Raw genomic sequence first — 21,701 nt, forward strand, 5'->3', positions numbered from 1 at the left:
CATGTGTTGCATTTGTGAATGAAGCTGGCAGGCAGGCGGTTGTTGACAGGTGGCTTTGTTTAAATGAACTCTTTTGGGGAGAATATTTGTTCTAGCTAAATGTGGACTCATAACTCACTAACACTGGCAGTGTCCTTTATATCKTATCTCCTTTATACAGTTTTACTATAACTTCTGTGTTAGAGGGAGCATCCAGCTCCTAAGATGATCCTGGAGCTGTCCACTGCTTATCTCTATGAGGTTTTATCCACAGATCTCCATCTCACAAAGCAACATTTGCAACAGACTTGTAATTTATCATTCAATAGGTTTTACTGACTAGTTCTGGGATGCTCRGAAGAGTTTGACTCCACTGCCTCACCAGCAGCTTTGCTTTCTCAGTGCAATCGATCCTACCCCCGCTTTACCTGCTACTTGCCCTTCACAGCTGAAGGGTTATTCCCATCTCRGGATGTGGGGCTTTGGCACCTACCTTCCATCAGCATGAATCAGAGTTGCCTGTAAACACACTTGTATCAGGACAGGGGGAACAGACCCCACCATTTCTTCATGCTGGGGAGCTTTGCATGCTGTGCTATAGTGTGCTCATACCTTCAGTGCATGTTCTGAGCACTTGTGTTTTATAAATTTGCCAKCTACTGTGCCAGAACCGCTCCATAATCCTTGCAGTTGATCCCTCAGAGCAGAAACCAGCCCAACCTTGGTGAACACAAGAGCTGGGCACAAAGAACAGGGATTTCACTCTCAGTAATTACTGCTCATAACTTTGGTAAGCTGAGCTGTCTGGACTTCTCTCTCCTATTTTCATTTTCCTCTTATTTGCTTTGAACTGCAAAGCTGTAAACAATCCTCTTAAAAACAAGGTGGTGTCATATTAAAGCATTTTTCTGTACRCATGGCAACATCCTGCCTTTGGCTAAAAATCAGTGATCTTTCCACTCATTTCCTGCAGTTCAAGCAGAAGGGAACAGGGAGATTCATGTAACAGCTCCTATTRCTTCTCTCCTCACTTGTCTTGCTAGGCCCAGCCTGCTCCAATTCCAGCACTAGACCAGCAGTTATGTCCTGCAGTTACTCTGCATTTGCCTAAGATCATATTGTTTTACTTCCTTGGCCCTGCTGAAGTAACAGGCAAAACTTAGCAAGAGACTTGGCATTCTAGATTAATTCTTCCTCGCTCCCCTTACCAGAGGGGCAGTGTGCCATGATGGATAGGCTGACACAGCCAGTTTGGTCCTAATTTCRTCTAGAAGGCAATTCCAGAGCTGGACCATCGCTTCCCAAGGCAGGAAACAAGCCACAAGCATATCCCATCCTTCTCCCAGAACTAGAATTTAGGGACATGGTAGCATCACCATTGTGGCYTGTGTTGCACATATGTGCATTCCTCAGTAATGCCTCCCCAGGTCATACTTACTCCCCAAGGTTGGAGGATTTGCTCCCCAAGGGAAGCCCTCCCTGCAGACACACACAGTCTGTGCTGGGGCTGGGTGGCTTTGCCAGTCTCTGCTGGCTGGATGGTGGTACAGACAGATTTGGACTTAACTACTGCTTCTGAGCCCACAAGTCTCTTCATGCTTCTTTTTGCAAGAAATGAAGCATCTAGGAACAATTGCACAAATACATTTTTGGTCTCTAAGACACAGGTTAAGAGCAAAGGGTTTACTGTTTACTGCCAGCGACATTAAACATTTAATTAACACAGGCTGACTGAAAACATAACCTACATTAATCCTTTTTTTCTAGACATCCTGTTTCTAAACATTTTCCGTGATGATCCTGCTGGGCCATGTGCCCACTTCGCCGAACCCAACGGCTGCRCGTGGGCACAGCTACACCTACACACAACCTGTAGCGCTGCGGCGAGCAGAATTCCCAACCCGCTCTTGGCACAAAGCGGGTGAAAACAATTACTCTAAATGAATTTATAGTATTCGGTTGACTAAATCCCTCTAATCCCCCGCAAAAAGGGGATCGGGGGAGATTTGATCAACGGACCCTCCCGGAGAGGGTGGGGGGGCGCTGCGGGCGCGCCCTGCGGCGCCACCTGGCGGCCGCCTGCGGCGCCGCCCGCCCCGCGGCCACGGTCGCCGTTTTCCCGATTTTGGGAAAATTGGGACCTGCCCTCCCCCACCCCCCGGCAGCGCCTGGGCTGCCGCAGCCTCTGCCCGAGCCGCTTTTCCCTTCAATTCCCAGTAAGCTCCTGTCCACTCATGAAGCTGGGAGGCCCAGGGCAAAACTTCCCTGAGCCATCATTCTTACAGAAAAAAAGAAAATTTAAAAAAAAATGAAGCTTTCCTATTGATCTCCCAGCTCTCTGCAAGGCGGCACTTCCCCTTTCAGTATATCTTGTGTCCAAACCTGCCTACTTGGCAATTCTGAGCGCGGGATAAAGAGCAGCCTGGCTCCGGGCTGAAATAGTGCTGTTCATTTTAACGACATGTGGGGCGCAGCGAGCACACAACAATATATCTGGGTTTGCTTACCTGCCCCCGAGGAGGCCATGAGATGGAGAGGCCAGGCTGCTTATTGGCTTTCYGTGCAATAGACTTGTGTCCACCTCAGATCCTTTAGTCACCAGGAAGCCTTTTAAAAAAAGACAAATGAAAGCCTCGAATAAACACGCTCTTCACAGAAATGAAATGGTCCAAGATTTGGCATCTATTCTCTGCCTATTTATGTGTGAGCACTTAGCCTTCATATAGCTCTTAACATTCACAGGTTTCTAAGTACTTGGTGTTAGGTTTTTCATTCCTTTCAGCTGGAAAAAACCCAAGCACCAGAAGGTGAAGTGTCCAAAAGCAGTGACAAAGCCACAGATACAAATTTGCAGGTATAGCTTCAGTTACAAGGGGAAAACCAGCCCATTAGATCATTACCCAGGTTTCCTAATGTCACAGCCTCTCACAGGGGGTGTGACATGCCAGTGCTAACCAGTCATTCACAAGAGCAGTCACTCATTATCAGCACCAACCCAATCTGAGGAGACTAACCAGAGTTTCAAGCCCGTACAATGTACGGGCTGGAGTTCCTCATGGCAGCTCTGAGGCCCCCCAGGCTGCCTGTGCTGCCCAGGGCTTCAGGGCTGTTCTCCAGACCCCATCTGTGAGCCGAGCAAAACCATAGGGCTCCTGCAACCATCTCCATGGAACAGCTTAGATCCTAGAGGAGCAGCTTGCTAGAGCTTTGCCAAGGCACTACTGACTTCCATTAGCCAAGGAGAATTGGGGCTCCAACACTAGTTTGCAGCTTTGAAGCTCCCACACTGCATTATCAGAATGTCCCCATTGCATCTTATCAGCATGGCCTACCTTGCRATGTGCTGCTCAGGTCTTCCCCAGTGTCAGAATGCCTCTGTCTCACATTGCAGAGGTTCCATGGTAGTTCTTTGCTTGCAGCACCACCACCAGACAAAGAGGTGCACATGGTTTTAAGTCTGTCCTGGCCAGTTGCTCCCTCAGGACTACGAGCAAGAATAGTCTTGCCCAGTCCATGAAACTCCCTATCTGAAGATACATGCAACTTGTCAGGATCTGGGGCTTCCAGAAGCATTTGTAACGTCATTGTCCTGTCTTGCTCATCCTTGGATGTCTCGGGCTCCAAGTGAGACGATCCTTTGAAAAGGTCCAAAGTTGTCTGTGTTGATATTTTGTTGGCAAAGTCGTGGACCCTGCTTGCTGCATTCATTCTCCCAGTCGCCAACTCAACCTTTTCTGCAAGTTCCAGGGACAACCTATGTATGGCTTGCACTCGATCCTGTTTGCTTCTATATGGAGAAACACCAAAAACCAAGTCCTTGGATTCAGGTTCTGCATCCTGGCAGGGAAGGGAGATGCTCAGTGAAGGGGTATATGGAGCCAGGCAAGAGTTGTCCTGCAAGTCCTCACATTTCAGAGAGCTGGAAAACAAGTGTTTGGATTCCCCTGCTGCTGGAGAAGGTACAACCTCTCTCTCTGTAGGTAATTGAGCTGCTTCTATAAGCAAATTCCTGTTTAAATAGAAAGGAGAAATATCCAATTATAAAAACCTTGGTATCCTCAGGTAAAGTGCTTCACAAAAGGAAAAGAAAGATCTCCCCATCTCTGGATACATTTGCCAAATATTAGGATGAGGCTGGAGCATGGAGTGCTGACAAAAAACAAGAATCAGAAACTTGCCAGGAGCTGGAAAGGCATAATTATTATTTAGAAATACAAAGCATAAAAATAGGCTAAAACATTGGTCTCAGCCTGGAGAGCCAGAATGTCAGTCTCTTTCTGTGCTTCAGAGATTATAAACTGGGATGTGCATTGTAGAAATCAGCTATTTCTAAGGAAAGACTGGTATTTTTTCTGGTCTTCAGCAGGTTCTGCTTCCTTCTTCCCAGAAGTTTTAATAACCTTAGCAAGACATAGTGACAGTCTTGGAGTCTCCCAGGGAGAACTGTCACCATTCATTTAGTGGGCTGGGGAACCAGTAGGTGCAGATTTGATAAGACATATACAGGTGATTTAATGCATTCACAGAAGGAAAAGCTAATTTCATATCCTGAAACACAGAAGCCCTGGCTCATGCTGCTGTCCAGTGACCATTTGTGGGTTTGGGTCTAATAATGAGGCTAATTAAGTTGAGGAATAGTAGTACAGAGTAGATTAGCCCAAGAAGTCACTCTACTATGATTTGCAACAGAATCCTATGAAGTCTCCCCCATGTGCTAGGAAGCTCTAAGATGCTTTTCATGCCCCAGTACCTGCTTCTGGGCTCCTTGCTTAGAATGCAGGACCTTTTAGGTCCCCAGGCCATAAAACTCCTCTCCAAGGTCCCACTGCTGGGCTGCTTCTGAAACAAGAGAGACTATTAGTTAAGTGCTAAATAACTAGGTAACAAGTATTTGGCTTTTGTTCCACTTCAAAATCAATCCATATGATCAGAAAATCCCATGCACCAAATAACTACCCTGTTATTTTAGCTGAAGCAATAAAGATTTTCAGACTTCTGACCCCAAAGTCAAGGGTTCTAGCCTCACTAATGAGCCCAGCAGTTCATATTGTAATTAGAAGTTAATTGCTCTGTTTTTCCAGGTAAAAACTCTCTCCTCCCTGACCCTTCAAAGCAGTTGCAAAGTGCTTCATCCCCTGCACTGCTGGGGCACCAGGAGCGAGGGATTTTCCACCTGCTGCTCCTTCACAACTTACATGCTCAGGTTTACCCCAGGGATTTCCTTCTGCAGAACCTGCCTCCTTGATGAACTTCTGAGTCCGGCCAGAACACCTTTTCCTTCCAAAAGCTTCTTTCTGTTTCCTGTACACTTCCTGCAATCTCTTATTTCTCATCTCCATTGCCTGCACCAAAGACCTCTTCTCTTCCAGGCTTTTTTTCTTTCTTTCTATATTCTTTTGATACATATATTCCCTAATGACTTCAGGGCTGTASGGGTGAGGTTTTTTCAGGTTTGCCCTCCTCTTTGAAGGGTGGTTAAGGTTTTCCTTTTCAGACCCTTTCTGTGCCAGGCCCCTTGACTCGTTCCACCTTTGAGAAGCGTTTTTTCCTCCACTGTAGTTGCCATACTCAGGTTCAGCTCTCGTTAATGGGGATCTTGTCTCTTCCCCACTGAATGAAGAAGGAGTCCTGCACTCAGCTCCAGGTGAAGCAGAGCCAATCCCTRGGTGATGCTGCAGAACTTCTGCCTTTCCTTTTGCAGCATCTTTGGGGAACTTGGTATTTCTGCGCTCAGCATGTTCACTTTGCACACCTAGATTCTTCAGAATTTGTTTCTTGGCCTCGTCCAGGGTATTTCTGTCCTTTTCAGCCTGTTCATTGCTGCATACCACACAGCTTTTGAAGGCAGGGCTTTCCCCCACAGCTTCACTTCCCCTTTCTCCAGGGATCTGTTCCATCAATGGCATTGCTATAAATCCTTCACCAGGCTCTGTGAAAAGCATTTGCAAACAAGAGGGGTTATTACTTCAGTGGTGTATCTATTCCTGCCTTTATCATGTCCATATCAAGACCCACTACAGGTAGAACCTATAGCCAATGTTTCTCTAGTTTTAACTATCAGTCAGTCTCAATTTTGGTTTGTGTGCAAAAAAAATAACATAGCAATGAAGAAACTACCCAAGGTGATTGCAGTGATGGGCTCTTCAACTATGCTCTTCAGTGTTGCAAATTTAGGAGATGGACCAAGCAACTTTCTAGCCAACTTCTGACCTTCTCTCCACGCAGAAGCTCCAGAGCATTTCATATCTGAAACAGAGGATTTATATTGAATTATTAAAACCAAAGAGGTCATGGGTTGTGTGGGGCATACTTCAGTGGAGCACTTAATGTGCAGTAGTCTCTCTGCTAGGGTCTATTTGCCATCTGGCAGAGCCAGTTCATGAATCAGGTTAGGGCAAGACATGAAGATTTGGTAATTTCCCAAGGTTTTACCATTACTATCCCTCACTTGTATCATGTTCACACAGATGTCACAAGCTTTACTCAGAAACCAGGGACCCCCAAAGTCCTCAAAAGTGCTTGGAAGAGGCCAAGGCACAAGCCTTGGAGAGCAGCACTGAGGGCAGCTGCAGATACTTGGTATTCACTGGATACCAACTAGCAATCTTGAGGGTGACAACAATCTGATTTTCTTTGCAATTACTTCAAACTCAGAGTAAACTAATTCATTTTTAAACTGGTGAGAGTCAGCAGGATGCAGTGCGCAAGAATCAATGAATGACACAGGACAAGGGACCACGTATACTGCAAAATTAAATGATGCAGTGTGCCACAAAAATTATTTTTCTTTAATATGTGGTGTCACATAATAGACAACATTTATCACCCTTTTACTTCATAATTTCAGACTGTATTCACAGCCTGCCAATACTTGTACTGGCATAATTATGAATTTATAGCAAACTTCTCCCACAGAACGTGCCTAAAGTCACTTTTCGCATGGAATATTCCCCCCCCTCAGATTTTCCCCAAAGAAAACACTTAAGCTTTGTTTTAGAGAACAGATTTCCCTACATCTACCCCATCTGGTGTATGACAGCGCAACCCACAAASGCAACAGCCAAAATCAGCTGGGCTCAGGATGACTGAGACCAGTGTTTTTCATAGAAAGCCTTGCTGTATTATTTTGTGTTTTCCTTTAGCAGTAATAAAAAGGCATGAGGGGCATTTATTTCTCATGTTTTCTGAGTTTCTTTGAATGCCAAACTAGTATATACATCTAACTTCACATATCATTTCAATTAGATATTTTTAATCTGCCTGCTTTTGATTAACGACAACTATCACACCAAGAACTCAACTGTCACATCAAGTTCAAGAACTGCCTGAATTGCTGCAGAAAACACTTGCTGAAAGTGTTTTGATTTAAACATTTCCCTGTTTTCTTTCCTACCTATGGACAGATGAATATTTTATAGCTGTTGTGACTTAATTTTTTGTTAACTACAGCAAATTTATAATTCATCAAATTCCCGAGTGCTCGGGCTCCGACCCCTGCCCCGTCATTCATCTCGCCCCGGCCCGGCCTCAGCTCTTTCGCTGACAGAAACTAATAGCCAATAAAGACACCCTGACACTGGCAGTTACAATGATGAATGTTTTGGGTGCCATGGTCTTATTATGACCCACTCACAGAGGAAGATCAAGCCATTTTTCAAACAATCCACTCAAAAAAGGAGGGAGAAGGAAATTAYCGCATATTTCATGCATTTTAAGTAGTACTGGAGTAACAGAGCACGTGATGCTGCTGTACTTAATTTCATCTGCACAGTATCAGGTTAGATTTATTCTGTTACTYACAAGTTACAGCTAGTACCTTTGACAGCATAAGATGCAGGATCTGCACCCGTAGCACTACTGCTCTTTGCCTTGTTTTCTACAAAATCTGAATGCAGCCATTTCTAATGCAAAATGATAGCAATGAGAGAGGCAAAGTTACTTCCATAATTCAAACTTGAACTTAGAGATACAGTTCAAAAAAACTGACCTAGCAAGCAAGGCTCTTCCTCCTGCTGCTGAGCATGCAGCAAGGTCAGGGATAACCCACCTGGATTTCATTACTTTGACTCAGTTCTTATCTTGCAGGCTAGGAAATCCTTCCCTTTTGGTGGTTCTCAGTTCAGAGAATGCCAAACTAAGTAGGTGACAGACACTTCTTCCCATGAAGGAATTTAATTTTTTATTAGTTATTTAGGGTGATTTTTAGTGCCTGGCAGGCCTGGACTGCAGGCAATGGCACAGCAAAGAGCCCCAGGCACCAAGCCCAGTTGTGGGCACCTTACTGGCCTGCAATGAGCCCTGTGCGCACAGGTGTAGAGCATGACCATGCAAACCAAGCAAGCTGCCTCTGAACAGAGCATCTGGAGCTGTTAATCTTCAGCCTCAGAGGCTGCCTTGGTTCTGCAGGGGTAACTGCCTGTGAAATAGCTCCCTAATAGGGCAGTAGAGCTACTTGGGTTAAAAAGCAAGATAAATTGAGCACTCTTTGGAGGACAGTTAAAAAGGCTTGGTGAGGACCAGGACAACATCTCCAGGGGTGCTGGAAAGCGCTGCCTGCACCAACCAGGACATCACAGGGCAGGCAGAGCCCTCGAGAAAGCTCCACAAAGCCTCAGCCACCAAAGTGGGAGCTGTGCCATTAGTTGTCCCATTGTGCCAAGCGGACACGGGACATTAGCTCATGGTCGCCTTGCTCCGGGGATGCTGCTCTGCTACAAACCTGTGCGGGCTGGAGCAGGGGGAGCACAAGCCACCCCGCGCGCCGCTCGCTTCTGCTGAGGCTCCTTGGCACCGGGACACTTCTGCTCCGGAGCGGCTCCTTGCTGGCGCAGCCTCTGCACCCGGATCCTCTCCCTGAGCTGCTCCAGCCTCCACGGGGAGGATCTCGCATGCGTCTCCTCCAGCCATGCAGCTGCGGCGGGAAGCAGCCCCGGAGCACATGGAGCCCTGGAACAGAGCAGCAGCGAGCAGGGAGAGCTGGAGCTTGCAGTGGTGCTCTCAGAAACGATGCTGTGAGCAAGTGGGATGCAGCGCAGCAGGGCTGCCCACGCAGAGGGGAACACGGCTGAGCATGAAGGCTCATTATTCACTTGCTCGTTAAGCCACACTAAGGAGCAAGTTGCTGTTGTGGAGGATGCCCATGTGAGCAGCAGGTTGTCAAATACCCAGAGTTTGGCAAAGGGCAGTAATATTGGGAAAGGGCCAAAGGAAACCAGCTCTGGTCAGAGCAGCAACAAGTGTTGGTGAAGGCAGAGGGACTGACACAGGGTTAATGTCAGGGCAATGGCCTGTTAGCATTTCCAAGGGGGAAATGATTCGGTGACTCTTTATATCTACCTGCAGCATGGAAGAGTCTCGCTGCTCTTCTCATCCCAAGCTGTTTCATCTCCACTTCTCTCATCTACAATGTGACAAAATTCTGTTAATGACAGTGAGAATTTCTTTAAGAAAACCATATAACACTGTCTATTTTATTGGAGACCATTCCCCTGCAGATGTGGCCCTTTGGACACCCATGGTGGGTTTGCCTCAGAAGTGACAAAGCACCTCAGGACTGAGGTCCGTGCACTGAGGCCGTGCACTACCCTGTCTCCATGCCATCCAAATGGGCAGGTGGAATATTTGGGGTCTCTGCAGCAAGGTGCAACACCTCRGGCTTTGTGAAATCCCATGGGGAATGTTAAGAGCCATCTGATAAAAACACACACTTTCTTCAATAACAGGAGTGCTCACCACCTCCTGTCACCTTCTGTCCCCTCCAGGAGGGGAGCAGCCCCCCAGCTCAGCAACATTTGCCCATAACTCACAACTCACCAAAGCTTTCCTCATACCAGAGCTTTCTTCTGGCTGCCTGGGACTTGGCACCGCTCCACATTTGATGATCAAGTTTGTTTTCAATTCTCTGTAGCTGTAAAGACAGATTTTTATTTTGAAGGAAAACATATGCTTTTTTTCCCCCCCACAGAAGCTTTTTGCTGGCACACACAGCTTCTCTGATGAATTCTGTACTCCTAGCGACTCTGTAAACACTGGCATGCCTGAGCCTGCCCCGCCTGGCATTTCCTACAGTTGCAAGGAATACAGCAGGCTGGCGACAGCAAATATATATCAGGCCTTGACTGGGCAATCAAGGCTATATGGGAATATTCTTGTTCATTCATTGCAGTATTTGCACCCTCATGATTGCAGCTGCAAACAGTCCCTGCTAGGGGTTCAGCAGGGCAGCTGGACTCAGCAGGTGCCCCAGCTCCACAGTTGTCAGTTATTATTCCACCCTGGCCTTCAAACACAAATAGGACCCTTACATGTTCTTGCCATTCATTTTTGCTTATTCTTGCTCCCTTTTTTACCCCCCTTTTGACATTTAGAGAATAAAGATGCTGTACATCCACTGCCAAAAGAGAACAAAGTGGCATTTTTATCCACTTCCAGTCACACTATCAAGGTGTGCAGGGGTGCATGACAGCCATGGCCTCTGCACCTCACTTACCACCACTTTGGCTTCCTGAAGACTCTTCCAAGCCAGGGCCACATCTGGGGAGAACAGAGAYAAGAGAGGCTCTTGAGCAATTTCTCACAGCTCTTGGTCACTGTCACAACTTCCCCTGGTGCCCAGGCCAGTTCACAGAGCAGCCAGCTGCAATGCAGAATTGCTCCTGGAGAACTGTTTTTAGCTATAACCACTTTCAGTCTGCATTTAATTGACAGAGCTGATGCATATTCAGCAAGATCTTCCCTTACAGTATCTGCCACTTTTGTATGTGTTTAAAAAAAGAGAGCCTGAGCTGATTTTTGCCATTTCAATCCTATTTGGTAGTACCAGGACTGCTGTGAGAGGGAGAATGATTTCTTTACCACATGCCTGTTTACAGGAGAAAGAGCAATGCATTAGTTGAATTCCAAGCTCAAATATATTGCCCACTTTCAACAGAAATTCAGTCTTAAAGACAACTTCAGGCTGAGGAAGCGTTCCCAGGAAGCATTTCCTACAGAAACAGCTGCAATTAAATTCCTCAGAAGTGCAAGAGATCCCTGGGGAGAGACAGAGAGGATGGCACCAGGTGGGCAACATATTCATTCAACAAGCAAAGCAGCAGCTCCCTCCCRCATCCCATCCCTTCTCTCCTTACCTTTTGCTGCCTCCTCCATGGATGGAGCAGCCCCTTCCCCAAGGGTCTGCACAGAAACACCTAAAGGGGGTATTTGGAGAGCGGGTAAAATACCCCCTGGGGTATTTTAGGGGTGATCAGTCACAAAGGCCTCTTCCAAAGGAGGTTCTGGGAAACATCCCGCTCTCCCTCTGTCCCTGCTGTCAGCACCAGGTCCCAGCTCAGCCCCACACCTTTGTTTGGGGCAACAGAAACAAGTGCCCAGGAGAGGCAGATGGAAACCCTGGAGAGAACAAACAGCTCCAGGAGGAGCCCAAGGGCCAGTCACAACTTGCCACGGGTGGCAAGGRGCCAGTGGCTTTCCTGAGCAGCCCTCAGGTCCCTATGGGGCATCCTGGCAACATCCCAGGGCCTGGCACRCTCAGAGGAGCAGGGCTGAGCTCTGAATATGGGCTTCTGTTTAAGGGGAAATGAAACAAAAAATGGTTTCCAGGCTTGGCGATTGCAGAGAAACCCYGAGAAGGTGCTAGTGTAAGCTGGAAGTCCAGAAAAGGTAGGGACAACAGCACCTGTGCTCGAGTCTCTTTAGATGTCATAGGTTTTTCAGTCCAAATATTTGAAATTTGAGGCAGCCACTCTGGTTCCTCAGCACACACAGATTTTCATCCCAGCATTTAATGTTCCCGGGAAGGAGCAGTTTATCCCGCACGCAGCAGAGGGCAAGCTCTGCTCGCAGAGCCGAGCACAACAGCCGCCCGGGATCGAGGACAGCCTGGAGCTCGCTGCTCCGAAGGAGCTGATCTTGGAAGCCCTTTGCCCCCAAGTTACTCACAAGGAATTCTGAATGTGCAAGCAGATCTGAACTCGCTACAACCATTGCAAAATGCCAAAACCAGTCTCATCATTYGATGCGGCTTCAGTTCCTTCACTGGATGATTCTTAGACATTGGTTTCCTGTGAAATTCTCCCATGTATTTGCAGACCTGAAGTTTGGCAGTTCCCAAGGCTATACTTGCTGTTGGCTCTGACATTCCCTGGAGGTAGCTAAGGTACATACACATAACAGAGACAAGCGAACAGGAATAAAAGCATCCCTGTCCTCCAGCAGCATCACCACAGGGTGAGGTTCAGTGAGGACCCTGCCCAGAGGCTACAGGTTCCTTTTGAGATCCCACCTCACTGCAAAGCAGAGCAGGCCAACATTCTTCTCACCAGCATTTTGGTTAACATTGGACTCTTGTTTGGCTTAGGTCCACTCAAAGGATCAGACTCCAGCTGCTGATCACCGCATTTCCTGCAGGCTGTGCTCAGCACAACYTCAGCTCTCACATCCAACCAAAGAAGAATTCCCAAGTTGCAGCATTGCCATTTCAAGCTGTTCCAAGCCAATGTTTTGGCCTGATTAGAGGTTCCAGTGCCAGGAACACAGAGCTTGTCCCAGAGGGAACTGCAGCTATTTAGGGTGCCTGCATGATAAGAGAGCCTTAATTAGAGGGTTCAGGGGCAGCCCTCGTGCTGGGCAAGTGGGTGAGCTGCTGAGGGAAGAAAGCAGAAAGGAGAAACCCCAGCAGCAGGAGCAGCTTTAGAGGAAACTAAGGGTAAGCAGGAAAGTCCAGGGCGAGCCCCACGTCTGAGCTCACATGCTGCAGCTGCCCCACGCTCCCGTCACACAGATCTCTTGGCACTTGTCTCCTCAGCAAGCTGTGGGTCCTGATGAGAGCCAGGGGAGGGACAGACTGCCAGCGCATTGAGCTGCACATCTTGGAGTGTTAGACCACAAATCTGCTTAAAGATGAGGAAGCAAAACCTATAACTGGGCCAAGTGCTGCTTTGGCAGCACACGCAGCTCCCCAGCCAGGGAGCCAAGGCTGAGCCAAGGCAGTGAGGAGCAAAACCCTCTCGATCTGTACTGTCTGCAGGAGCAAAACGAGCCCATTGTGCACGAGCCTGTCCTGCTGCCTCCACTGCTCCAGTCACATGAGGCTAGGGCAGAATCAGGCCAAGTGTTGTAGATCATGATGCATCAGCCCTCAAAAACTCTTCCTACAGAGGCGCTCAGACCAGAGATTCCAGCAGACTGCAGCTGTCTGGCCAAGGCAGTTTTAGGGTTTTTTAGGAAAGATTTTGCAGAGATTCTTAAAGATCAGAGCCTATAGTGAGAGATACTACTAACCCCATTGCACAGCATCATACCATGCAGAGCACAGTGACAGCATGGGACTCTGGTTAGTGACATACACACACAGTGACAGAGTGGGACAAAGTGCTCAACTCCTCTGCCTGGTGGCATCCTGAGCTTCAAGACAGTTTTATACCACTTGTGCAATGGCAAGATAAAGGCACCTGGTAACCACCCAACCCTGCAGGAGGTTTTGGGGAGTCTGGAGGTTGGTGTGAGGCTGCAGACTCTCCTGCCCATCCTCAGTTCCTGCTACAGTGCACTATAGTCACCACTTAGGATTTGAACCAAAAAAGAAATTCCTAAGTGCATGTAGTTTGAAACTGCACCCTGCAAACCCTTAGCTTTGCACCCTCTAAATAGATTCCAGAACTCTTTAAATAACTGCAATTCTGCTGTTCCTGCAGCCCTGGCAGATGGGCAGGACCCTCATTGCCTTCCCCTATTAGCTGACCCCATGTGCTTAGCTCTAAGGGCCACGAGGTCCCTTACCAATGGGAAACACATCCAGCTAAAAGCAAGGAATAYTTTTACAGTGTCTGCCTAAGCAGTTTTTGTAAAGCACTTTTCACAACATTTCCCAGTTAGTAAACAATCAAAGCACAAATTTGGACTCTGGTTGCAAGCAGGATGTGACAGGAATTTCCTAGCAAGCAGGTGTTGGGAAGAGGCAGCTCATTAAAACGAATTGGACCATCCTGAAGCCTGACAGCCAAGGACTCAGCCCTACATTTAAGATCCAGGTATTTAGGTCTTTAGTTCCTATGGATTTCAGGACACTATGCTGCCCACATACTGCTATACACCCATATCTGTCTCTTTGGACTCACTCTGCCTCAGGGCATCAGCAATAAGAGCATTTCCCTTCCCTTAATATCGTTGGTTGACCAGTCTGCTTTGCACAAAGACACCCTAAAAAAGCCAATAGCATAAATACAAATATCTGTTCCTGATGAGAGCCAAGTGATGCCTAGAAAAGGACAGCATTCTCTTTACATGCTATATAGATATATATATACAGCTCATCCAGTTATTGCAGAAAGTGTTAAAATGGGAAATATCAACTCCCAGCCCATTTCTTGCCCCATTGACACAAGACTGAATGGGATGGGAGRCTGCTGCACTGCACAGCCGAACACGGGAGAGCCCCGGGTTTCCTTGGAAACAGGCTGTAGTAAACAGGGCTCTCCTGAGGGATCTACAGCCCTGGCCTGGGACCAGGCTATTTAAGCCAGTGCTCTGCAGATAAAAGCACATTTCTGTGCATGCTTTCTCCAAGTGCCACAAAATGGAAGAGGGTAGGTAAGGGTGATAAAACAAGTTTTGAGGTGTCTCAGAACCCCAAACCTGCAGAAATCAATACAAACATTCCCAGGGCTTTCTTAGGGCTGGAGCTGGTGTGCAACAGGCAGCCGTAGGTTCCCTGAGCACCAAAACACAGCAAGGCACAAGGATAAAGCCACCGCATGGCTTGTTTTACCACCAGTCCTAACCTCAAAYTGTGTCAATGAAGCAGCAGGATAAGCTAGCAGAAGAGATGCTCTTTGGCTTTGTTTCTGTCTGGCACTTGTTAGTCTGGGCTTTTTCTCCCCCTTTTCTCCTGATAATACTGTAAGCTAGCAAAGATATTGCCTTATTATTGACCAAATTAATCTATATGTAGCTGGGCACAAAGGAAAATAGATATTAGCTGCATAACCATCTCCAATGGAAAATACAACATAGGTAGAAGGAGAAATTCTTCACTGATGTACAATGGTGCAGCATCATTACTGTAAATAGCACCAGCCTCATTTAATTAGAGAAACCAACTCTTAGGAGATTCAAACTGTTCTTTCCAGGAGGCTAACGCAGCCTTCACATTGTAGGCGGAGACCAACACTTGATCTCAACACAACTGGAGCAAATGCTAACACTTGTTTCCTCCCTTAGGCAATACAGACTGCTAATCACTCRCTGCAATCAATATCTCAGCACATATTACAATAAAAACACAAGTGCCACATCAATTACAACACTGACATTCACYGGCCTAGGAAAAAAATCAAATATCAATAGATAAAACTAATCAATAGGTAAARTAAGAGCAGCCTTGCAGATGTCAGAGCCAGATCATCTAATTGGAGTCCTGACATAACCCAGAGCAAATACTCATTTGGTGAATTTACCTCAACCCAAGAATATGTTTGAGCTCCATCAAAATCTCTAGGCATTGCTCTTCCAGGTATCAATAGAGCACCTGGTTCCCAAGTTAGTTATTCTAATGTTTAATTACCTGCACTTGAACATCACATCTTTACTTCTAGTCTGAATTTGTCTAGCTGTAATTTCTGGATACAAGGTTTCATTGTGCCATTTTGTACTAGATTAAAAAGCTTTCTATCATCAGAAATTTTCTTGTCTAAAAAGGTAACTGTCACCTATCATTAAGCCATATATTAAAAGTTTCTAAGAGCTAGAATCAAATGAGCTTTTTGGCTTTCTAAGCTTTGCAGCTCTTTACTAAACCTTTTCCAGTTTTTCTACATGCATTTTCAAACATGGCCATCAGCCAAGCACAAAATACCAGGAATGTTCTAACTACAGGATACCCTAAATCTCCTATTTACCACTTTTTTTTTTTTTTACCAGTAATGACTTAATACTTGCTCTCCAGATCAGTGATAAAGATGTCTAGTAACACGGTACCAAGAACAACCCATGCAGGATATAAAAAATTTCCCCAACAGATAATTACACTTAGATGCATGTTATCCARTTCCCAGCCGATTCAACATAAGCCACATTGATTTTGTTAAGTACTATTTTTAGCAGAACGTCACACAAGATTAAGCCAACCGCTTTGAAAAAGTCAAAGTCTGTTATGTCAGCAGAATTACCTTTACTAACTGAATTTAGGAGCTCCTCAAAGATCACTTGCTTGAGGAGCAGTTTTCTGGAGCAATGGATTGACATCCCACAGACCTTTTGGCTGTGTCCTGTGGGAACATTTGACACTAGAGTTACTTGGATCATCCTACTTCTCTAAACCATGTCAGATCACTACTAGCTTCTTTTTCTAGACCTTTAAATCTTCCCTGGTGTCTGATTTGTTTAAAACTCAGAATTGGGGTTCAGGGCATATGCTGACAACTGTCAGCCCTAAAATGAAAATTACTTCTGGAAAGTGCTGTTTATTGCTGTAGTAATATGCTGTTAAAATAGCACATTCAGACCTGCCTGCAATGAAAAATGGAAAAACAAGCACAAATATTATGCATTCTGCCATAAACACTTAACACAAGGGGACTGGAAACAGTGATAGCTTCACTCTGCTCTCATTGCTGGCTAAGAAAGGATGTGTTTAGACACGAGGCTGCAGTGCTGGCTGTTACAGAATGCATTTCCTGTCACTAAATGCTGATTTGGGGACGAGAGGGGCTGCAGGGCCCTCCACRAGCTCACCAGGCAGCTGGCAATGCAGTGACTAGAGCCTCTTCCTCCTGCTCCTGCCCCTTGCAAAGCTCACCTTTGGGTCAGTCTTTTCCATCCATCCTGAAAGCTCTTGGAAGCAGATGAGCTCTGCCTCACCTGAGGCACAGAGGACTACTAACAAAGAGGAAATTCAGGGAGATAAGGCACAGGAGGAATAAACATGTACAAAGCTGGCAAGGACAAGGCTTGGCTTGCATGCAGCCTACCACACAAGAACCTAACTTGAGAAGAGCACCCAGGGCTTGATGCACATTTYCAGGCCACACCAGGAGAGGGATGGCCCTGGGGTGGAAAAAGAAGGTAAGCAGCCCATGTGTTCCCCACCCCAGGCTCTGGGAAGGGGGTTGCTCTGGCTTTCCTGCCCAACCAGGTAGCCCTTCAAGTGCTATGAGTCCCAGAGCAGATGTCCTGGCTCTGCAGGACCACTCCTCTCCTGCAGACCCATGGCCCTGTGCAGTGCACGGGGATGAATTATCCCAAGAAGCTCCTTCCTCAGGTCTCTTTCTGCATCTCTGCACTTCCATTGCTTTTTAAAAGCTCTTTTCCATGGTCAGCAAAGCAGCTCTTCACTCTCAGATGATCCTCTATATTTCACATATGAATATTGCTCACTGGAATTCTCTATTACAGCTTATCTGCAAGTTGTAATAAACTCCTATTTGGAGAGGAAATAATGTTTTCTGAGTCCCACTCTTCAAGCAGAGGAGTTTTTGCCTTAGGACTGGATTCAGCAGAAGGATTTCAGAAGCSCTTGAAAACTCTCAGTCCTGCAAAGCTCTGCAGCACAGCAGCTTTATTTAGACCCATTAGATCTGCCAGATCAAGGCAGGGTTCTGCCTCCCAAGGATATTGAACCCAATTCCTCTTAATACATTGTTTTAACTGACAGGAATTGCTAAGCATTCTGCCAAAACCCACCTGCATCCCCTGAAGAGCTCCCTGCAGGGCCCCAGGCTGCAACTTGTATAATTACATTTTATGAAAATCCCAAAGCCAAAGCAAATGCCCTTGGTTCAGACAGGCTGCGTGTGGCCCTGATCCTCCAGGARCATTTCTGCTCTAAGAGGTCTGATGTCTCTCTCAACCATCTTCACATTGGTTTCAGGCTTATTCAAACTGCTTGGCTCACAGCTCAGCAATGCATTTAAGAACTTCAAACTTAATTAATTCTCAGTCCTTCCCCAGGAGGGATAGGTAAAACTGTGTTGCTTCATTAGCTCCATTTTACAAACCAGCGTAAGGCAGCACCAAGGCTGACATTTCACAAGAGAGCAGCCCAGGTTACACTGCATATTGTCCCCTCCATCCCAGTCCACTGCACCTGCAAGGGGGACCAAGCAAGTCTGGACTTAAAACACTGACCCTGGATGCACTGAGCTCACCTGTGCCTCCTGTCCCAGGAAACTGGGCTGTAAAAGGCCGCTGTCATTAAGGTACAGAGGATAGGCTGGTCTACACACACAAGCACAGAACAGAGCCCACTTTTCCTTGCTGGCCGTTCTCAGAGAAATTTAGAAGAAACCACAGCAAACTTTCCAGAAAGCTGGACCACAGTAAAGCGCTGTGAGCATCTGAGAAACAGGCAGAAAGACAACAGCTCAAGTTGAGAGCCTTTCATTGCAGCTTTCGCTAGTCAAGGTTGACAACTCCAGTACCAGCTCAGCAGTGACTTTGGCTCGGGTCTGCCAGCATCTCAAGTCTAAATCACATCGTTCTTCCTGCACACAAACCCCAGCAGAGGCAGCAGCCACCCATGCCCTGAGCTGCACAGAGCCTCCCTGATGATTAAGGGAGACCTTGGTGCTTTGGAGGGAGCGCCCAGCTCATTAGTGCCTGCCTGATGAAACACCTAGGCGGGGAGCTCTTCTGTAGCATGTTGGGATCGCTTTGGATATCCATTTTTTAAAAGAAACATTAAAATATACTTGGGAAATTCTAGGGATGCTGCAAAACCATTGCTTGGTGCTGTGATCCTGCCTSGGTTTTTCAGTGAAACAAAGTTGCATCTATCCAATTTGAGACATTCAATAACTGGAAAGAACAAGATGATGCAAAGAATTTGATAGGACTTGTTCTTTTCTTGGAACTACCACCTTAATATGCAAGGAGCAAAAAGCCTTGGAGGTGTTCCCTGTCAACAGAGGTGTATGAAGTCAGACTATCTGCAGGCACCATCTCCTGCAATGCAGCCCAGCTCCCCTGCTTTGCACCCAATTCCCTTCTCCATGATCCATTCCCTTCTCTTAGCTGCTCAGTGCAGCAGCTCTTCTCATATTTAAAGATTATCCAATCGCCTTTTCTGAACTGAAAAAAGAAATCAATTCTGCACACCCCTTGCAGGTCATGTCTGMCACATTCATCCAAAGCTTAATTGCTCCATGTGCTTCCCAACACATGATGCAATATGGACACAATTCAGCAGTTAGATTGGCAAATTTTTAAAGTGTTTGGGTTTCTTCCTCTTTGCTGTCATGTAATCTGCCTGTTTCATTGCAGCTGAGCAACAGAGCTGAGCTGTGGCTAAAATCCAAGTACTTGCAAGGAGCTTCTTGGCATGAGTATGTAGGGCTAACCAAACCCAACCCACAGCAGAGTAATTGAATTATTCTATCTAATGAACTCAAATCTACTATGACCTGCTTGACACTTCTGCAGGAAAAAAAAGCTGGGTCTGCCAGCTGATAAATTCTCCATTGCAAATTCATGAATTCTAAGGCCAAAGGGGACCATTACRCTCATCTTAGCCTGACCTCCTGGGTAACCCAGGCCAGGGAATTGCACCCACCAGTTCCTACAGCATGAAGGGGTGGGTGACCCGTGACCCGTTCACTCAGAGCACTCTGCAATACCCTTTTCCCTGGCCCAGACTGGAAGGCAGCCTCCACCCTCCTTTCTTCTGCTCCCCTCTCCAGCATTGTTTCTCTGCCCACATTCATTAAATGTCGACCCAGGCAGCAAAGCACCCTCTGTCTCCTGCGGTTAAGGAAGGGCTGTAGCCAGAGGCAACAGCAGCTGGTTCTCATTTTTTTTTTTTTTTTTTCCAGCAGCATTCTTGAAGAGCCTGGAAGGGAGGGAGGGAAGCAAAGTCACCCTATGGAGTTACCAAACCCTCTTAAGGCTGACCTGGGAGTTGCTTCTTCCTAAGGGCTGCTGACCCCAGGGTGCTTGTGTTGCTCTTAGTGAAACCACAAGGCTGGGTGAAAACTCTAGTGACSGGCATGGGGTCATAGCCAGGGCTGGGGGCTTGTTCCCCCCACCCAGGACCACTATGTGAGCTAGTTTTTTAGGGAATCAGGGGCTCCCTTTCTGTTGAGCAGGACAAACCATGTCCATACCCCCATCACCTCYTCAGACAGGATGCAGCTCTCCAGGTGATGGGCTCAGCTTTTGCTGCTCAGGTTTAGCTAGAGAATTGAGCCTATTCTTAAGCCAAGACATCAATATAGGCTTGCTTAGGGGGGTTGCTTTAGATTCAAATGCTCAATTACCTCTCAGGAGCAAGAGTTGTTGCTGATCAACTCTTGGAAAAAGTTTTCACACAGGTTCCAGAGCAAAATGCTCTGGTAAGCAGGACACAGCTCTCAGGTCCCTCTGGGTGCAGGCCCCCATAGCTGATAGGAACAAAGTGTGAGCTGCTAAGGGTTGCTAAAATCTATAACTTCAGCTTGCACTTCTCTGGGGTGCCTAGAAGGATAGGAGTGGCTAATAGCATACTGCTCAGTAAACAGGCCTAACCTAGAGCCAGGCTAAGCAACTAGCCCCCTAACTTCTGTAGCAGCAGTAAAGCAATAAGAGAGCAAAAATTAATGCTTGAAGATGATGTGCCCCATCTCTAGGTATCTGCTTAACAAAGGGCAGAAGCCCCCAAATGCCCCTGCAAATCACTTACCAGGACAAAGAGGCTGGTGAAGATCAGGACAACAGACCTTTGCTCTAGCTAACTGCACTCTAAATGTAAGGACKCCTTGCCCACGGTTCTTTAAACCCGGGGCCCGGCTGATGCCAACGAGCATCACCTGGCGCAGATGCCCAGCACATCAACGTGTGACTCGGAATGGGAGCAGCTGTGTGAGGTCCTGCTCTGTGCGCATCCTCCCTGTCCCATGTGCAGGCACTTAGTAATTAGCACCAAAGGGCTCTAGGGGAGCAAGAGCAGAGGTTTTTTTAGGGTGGGCTCAAGGAGATGCGCTGGCTGGGGGGAGGTTAGTAGTAATGCTGTGCCCGGGGCAGTTATTGGAGGATTGYTCTTTGCGATAACGTGGAAACGCGGGGCCACCGCCTCGCTGCGCGGAGGGCAGCGCTACCTCTCCCTGCCGCGGCGGGGCCGGCAGAGGAGGAGGAGGAAGAGGAGGCGGAGGAGGCAGGGCGCTGCCCGCCGCGGGCTGACATCAGCCGCCGGGGAGGGGCCTCCCCGCGAGTTTCGTGGCCGGCGCCTCGGTCGCTGCCCCGGCGCGGGGCCGGGCTGAGCCCATGGCGCGCGCGCCCGCCGCCCGCCGCCTCTGCGCCAGGTGAGCGGCACGCGGGGGGACACGGGCACGGTGCGGGGGGGACCGGGACCGGGAGCGGGAGCGGGGCGGGCGGCAGCCGGCTCTGCGGCAGCCCCGGCCCCCGCTCGCGGGGGCGGCTCCGGGTCGCGCTGCGGGGCTCGGCGGCCGCTCCGCCGCGCGCGTTTGCGGCTGTTCCGCAGAAACTGCCGCTGCGGGCACCGCGTGCGGGAGCTTGAGGCTGCGCTGCCTTTCCCTTGCTCCTCTAGAAAGAAAGGAAAAAAAACTCCAGCGGAGCCCGCGCGAGGCCCCGCGGCGCTGCTCAGAGCGCGSCTGTTTTGCTGTTTACACCGCTCGTGTTTTGTTTTTCCTCTCATAGTGAGATGTGGCGACAATGCAGGGTCTAGACAAAGCAGGGGGAACGCTGGAGCCGTCTGCAGCATGGTGTTTTTTTTGGTGAGCTCCTGTTGGGTGCTT

General features: G+C 47.7%; 1 protein-coding gene across 1 annotated transcript; it reads right to left on the reverse strand.

The window, feature by feature from the left end:
* Positions 1-2,708: 2,708 nt before the first annotated feature.
* On the reverse strand, positions 2,709-20,665 carry CCDC187 (coiled-coil domain containing 187). Its single transcript, XM_026049551.1, has 11 exons — positions 20,630-20,665; positions 16,146-16,244; positions 10,469-10,512; positions 9,793-9,886; positions 9,316-9,379; positions 8,699-8,925; positions 6,097-6,225; positions 5,175-5,908; positions 4,730-4,818; positions 3,312-3,988; positions 2,709-2,761 (listed from the first exon to the last, which is right to left on the reverse strand). The coding sequence occupies exons 2-11, from the start codon at positions 16,219-16,221 to the stop codon at positions 2,709-2,711; spliced, it is 2,187 nt and encodes a 728-aa protein (XP_025905336.1). The 5' UTR covers positions 16,222-16,244; positions 20,630-20,665.
* Between the last annotated feature and the right edge of the window lie 1,036 nt (positions 20,666-21,701).

This window comes from Nothoprocta perdicaria, unplaced genomic scaffold (genome assembly GCF_003342845.1).
Source record: "Nothoprocta perdicaria isolate Ctin4 unplaced genomic scaffold, notPer1 scaffold_6, whole genome shotgun sequence".
NCBI classification, from domain to species: domain Eukaryota; kingdom Metazoa; phylum Chordata; class Aves; order Tinamiformes; family Tinamidae; genus Nothoprocta; species Nothoprocta perdicaria.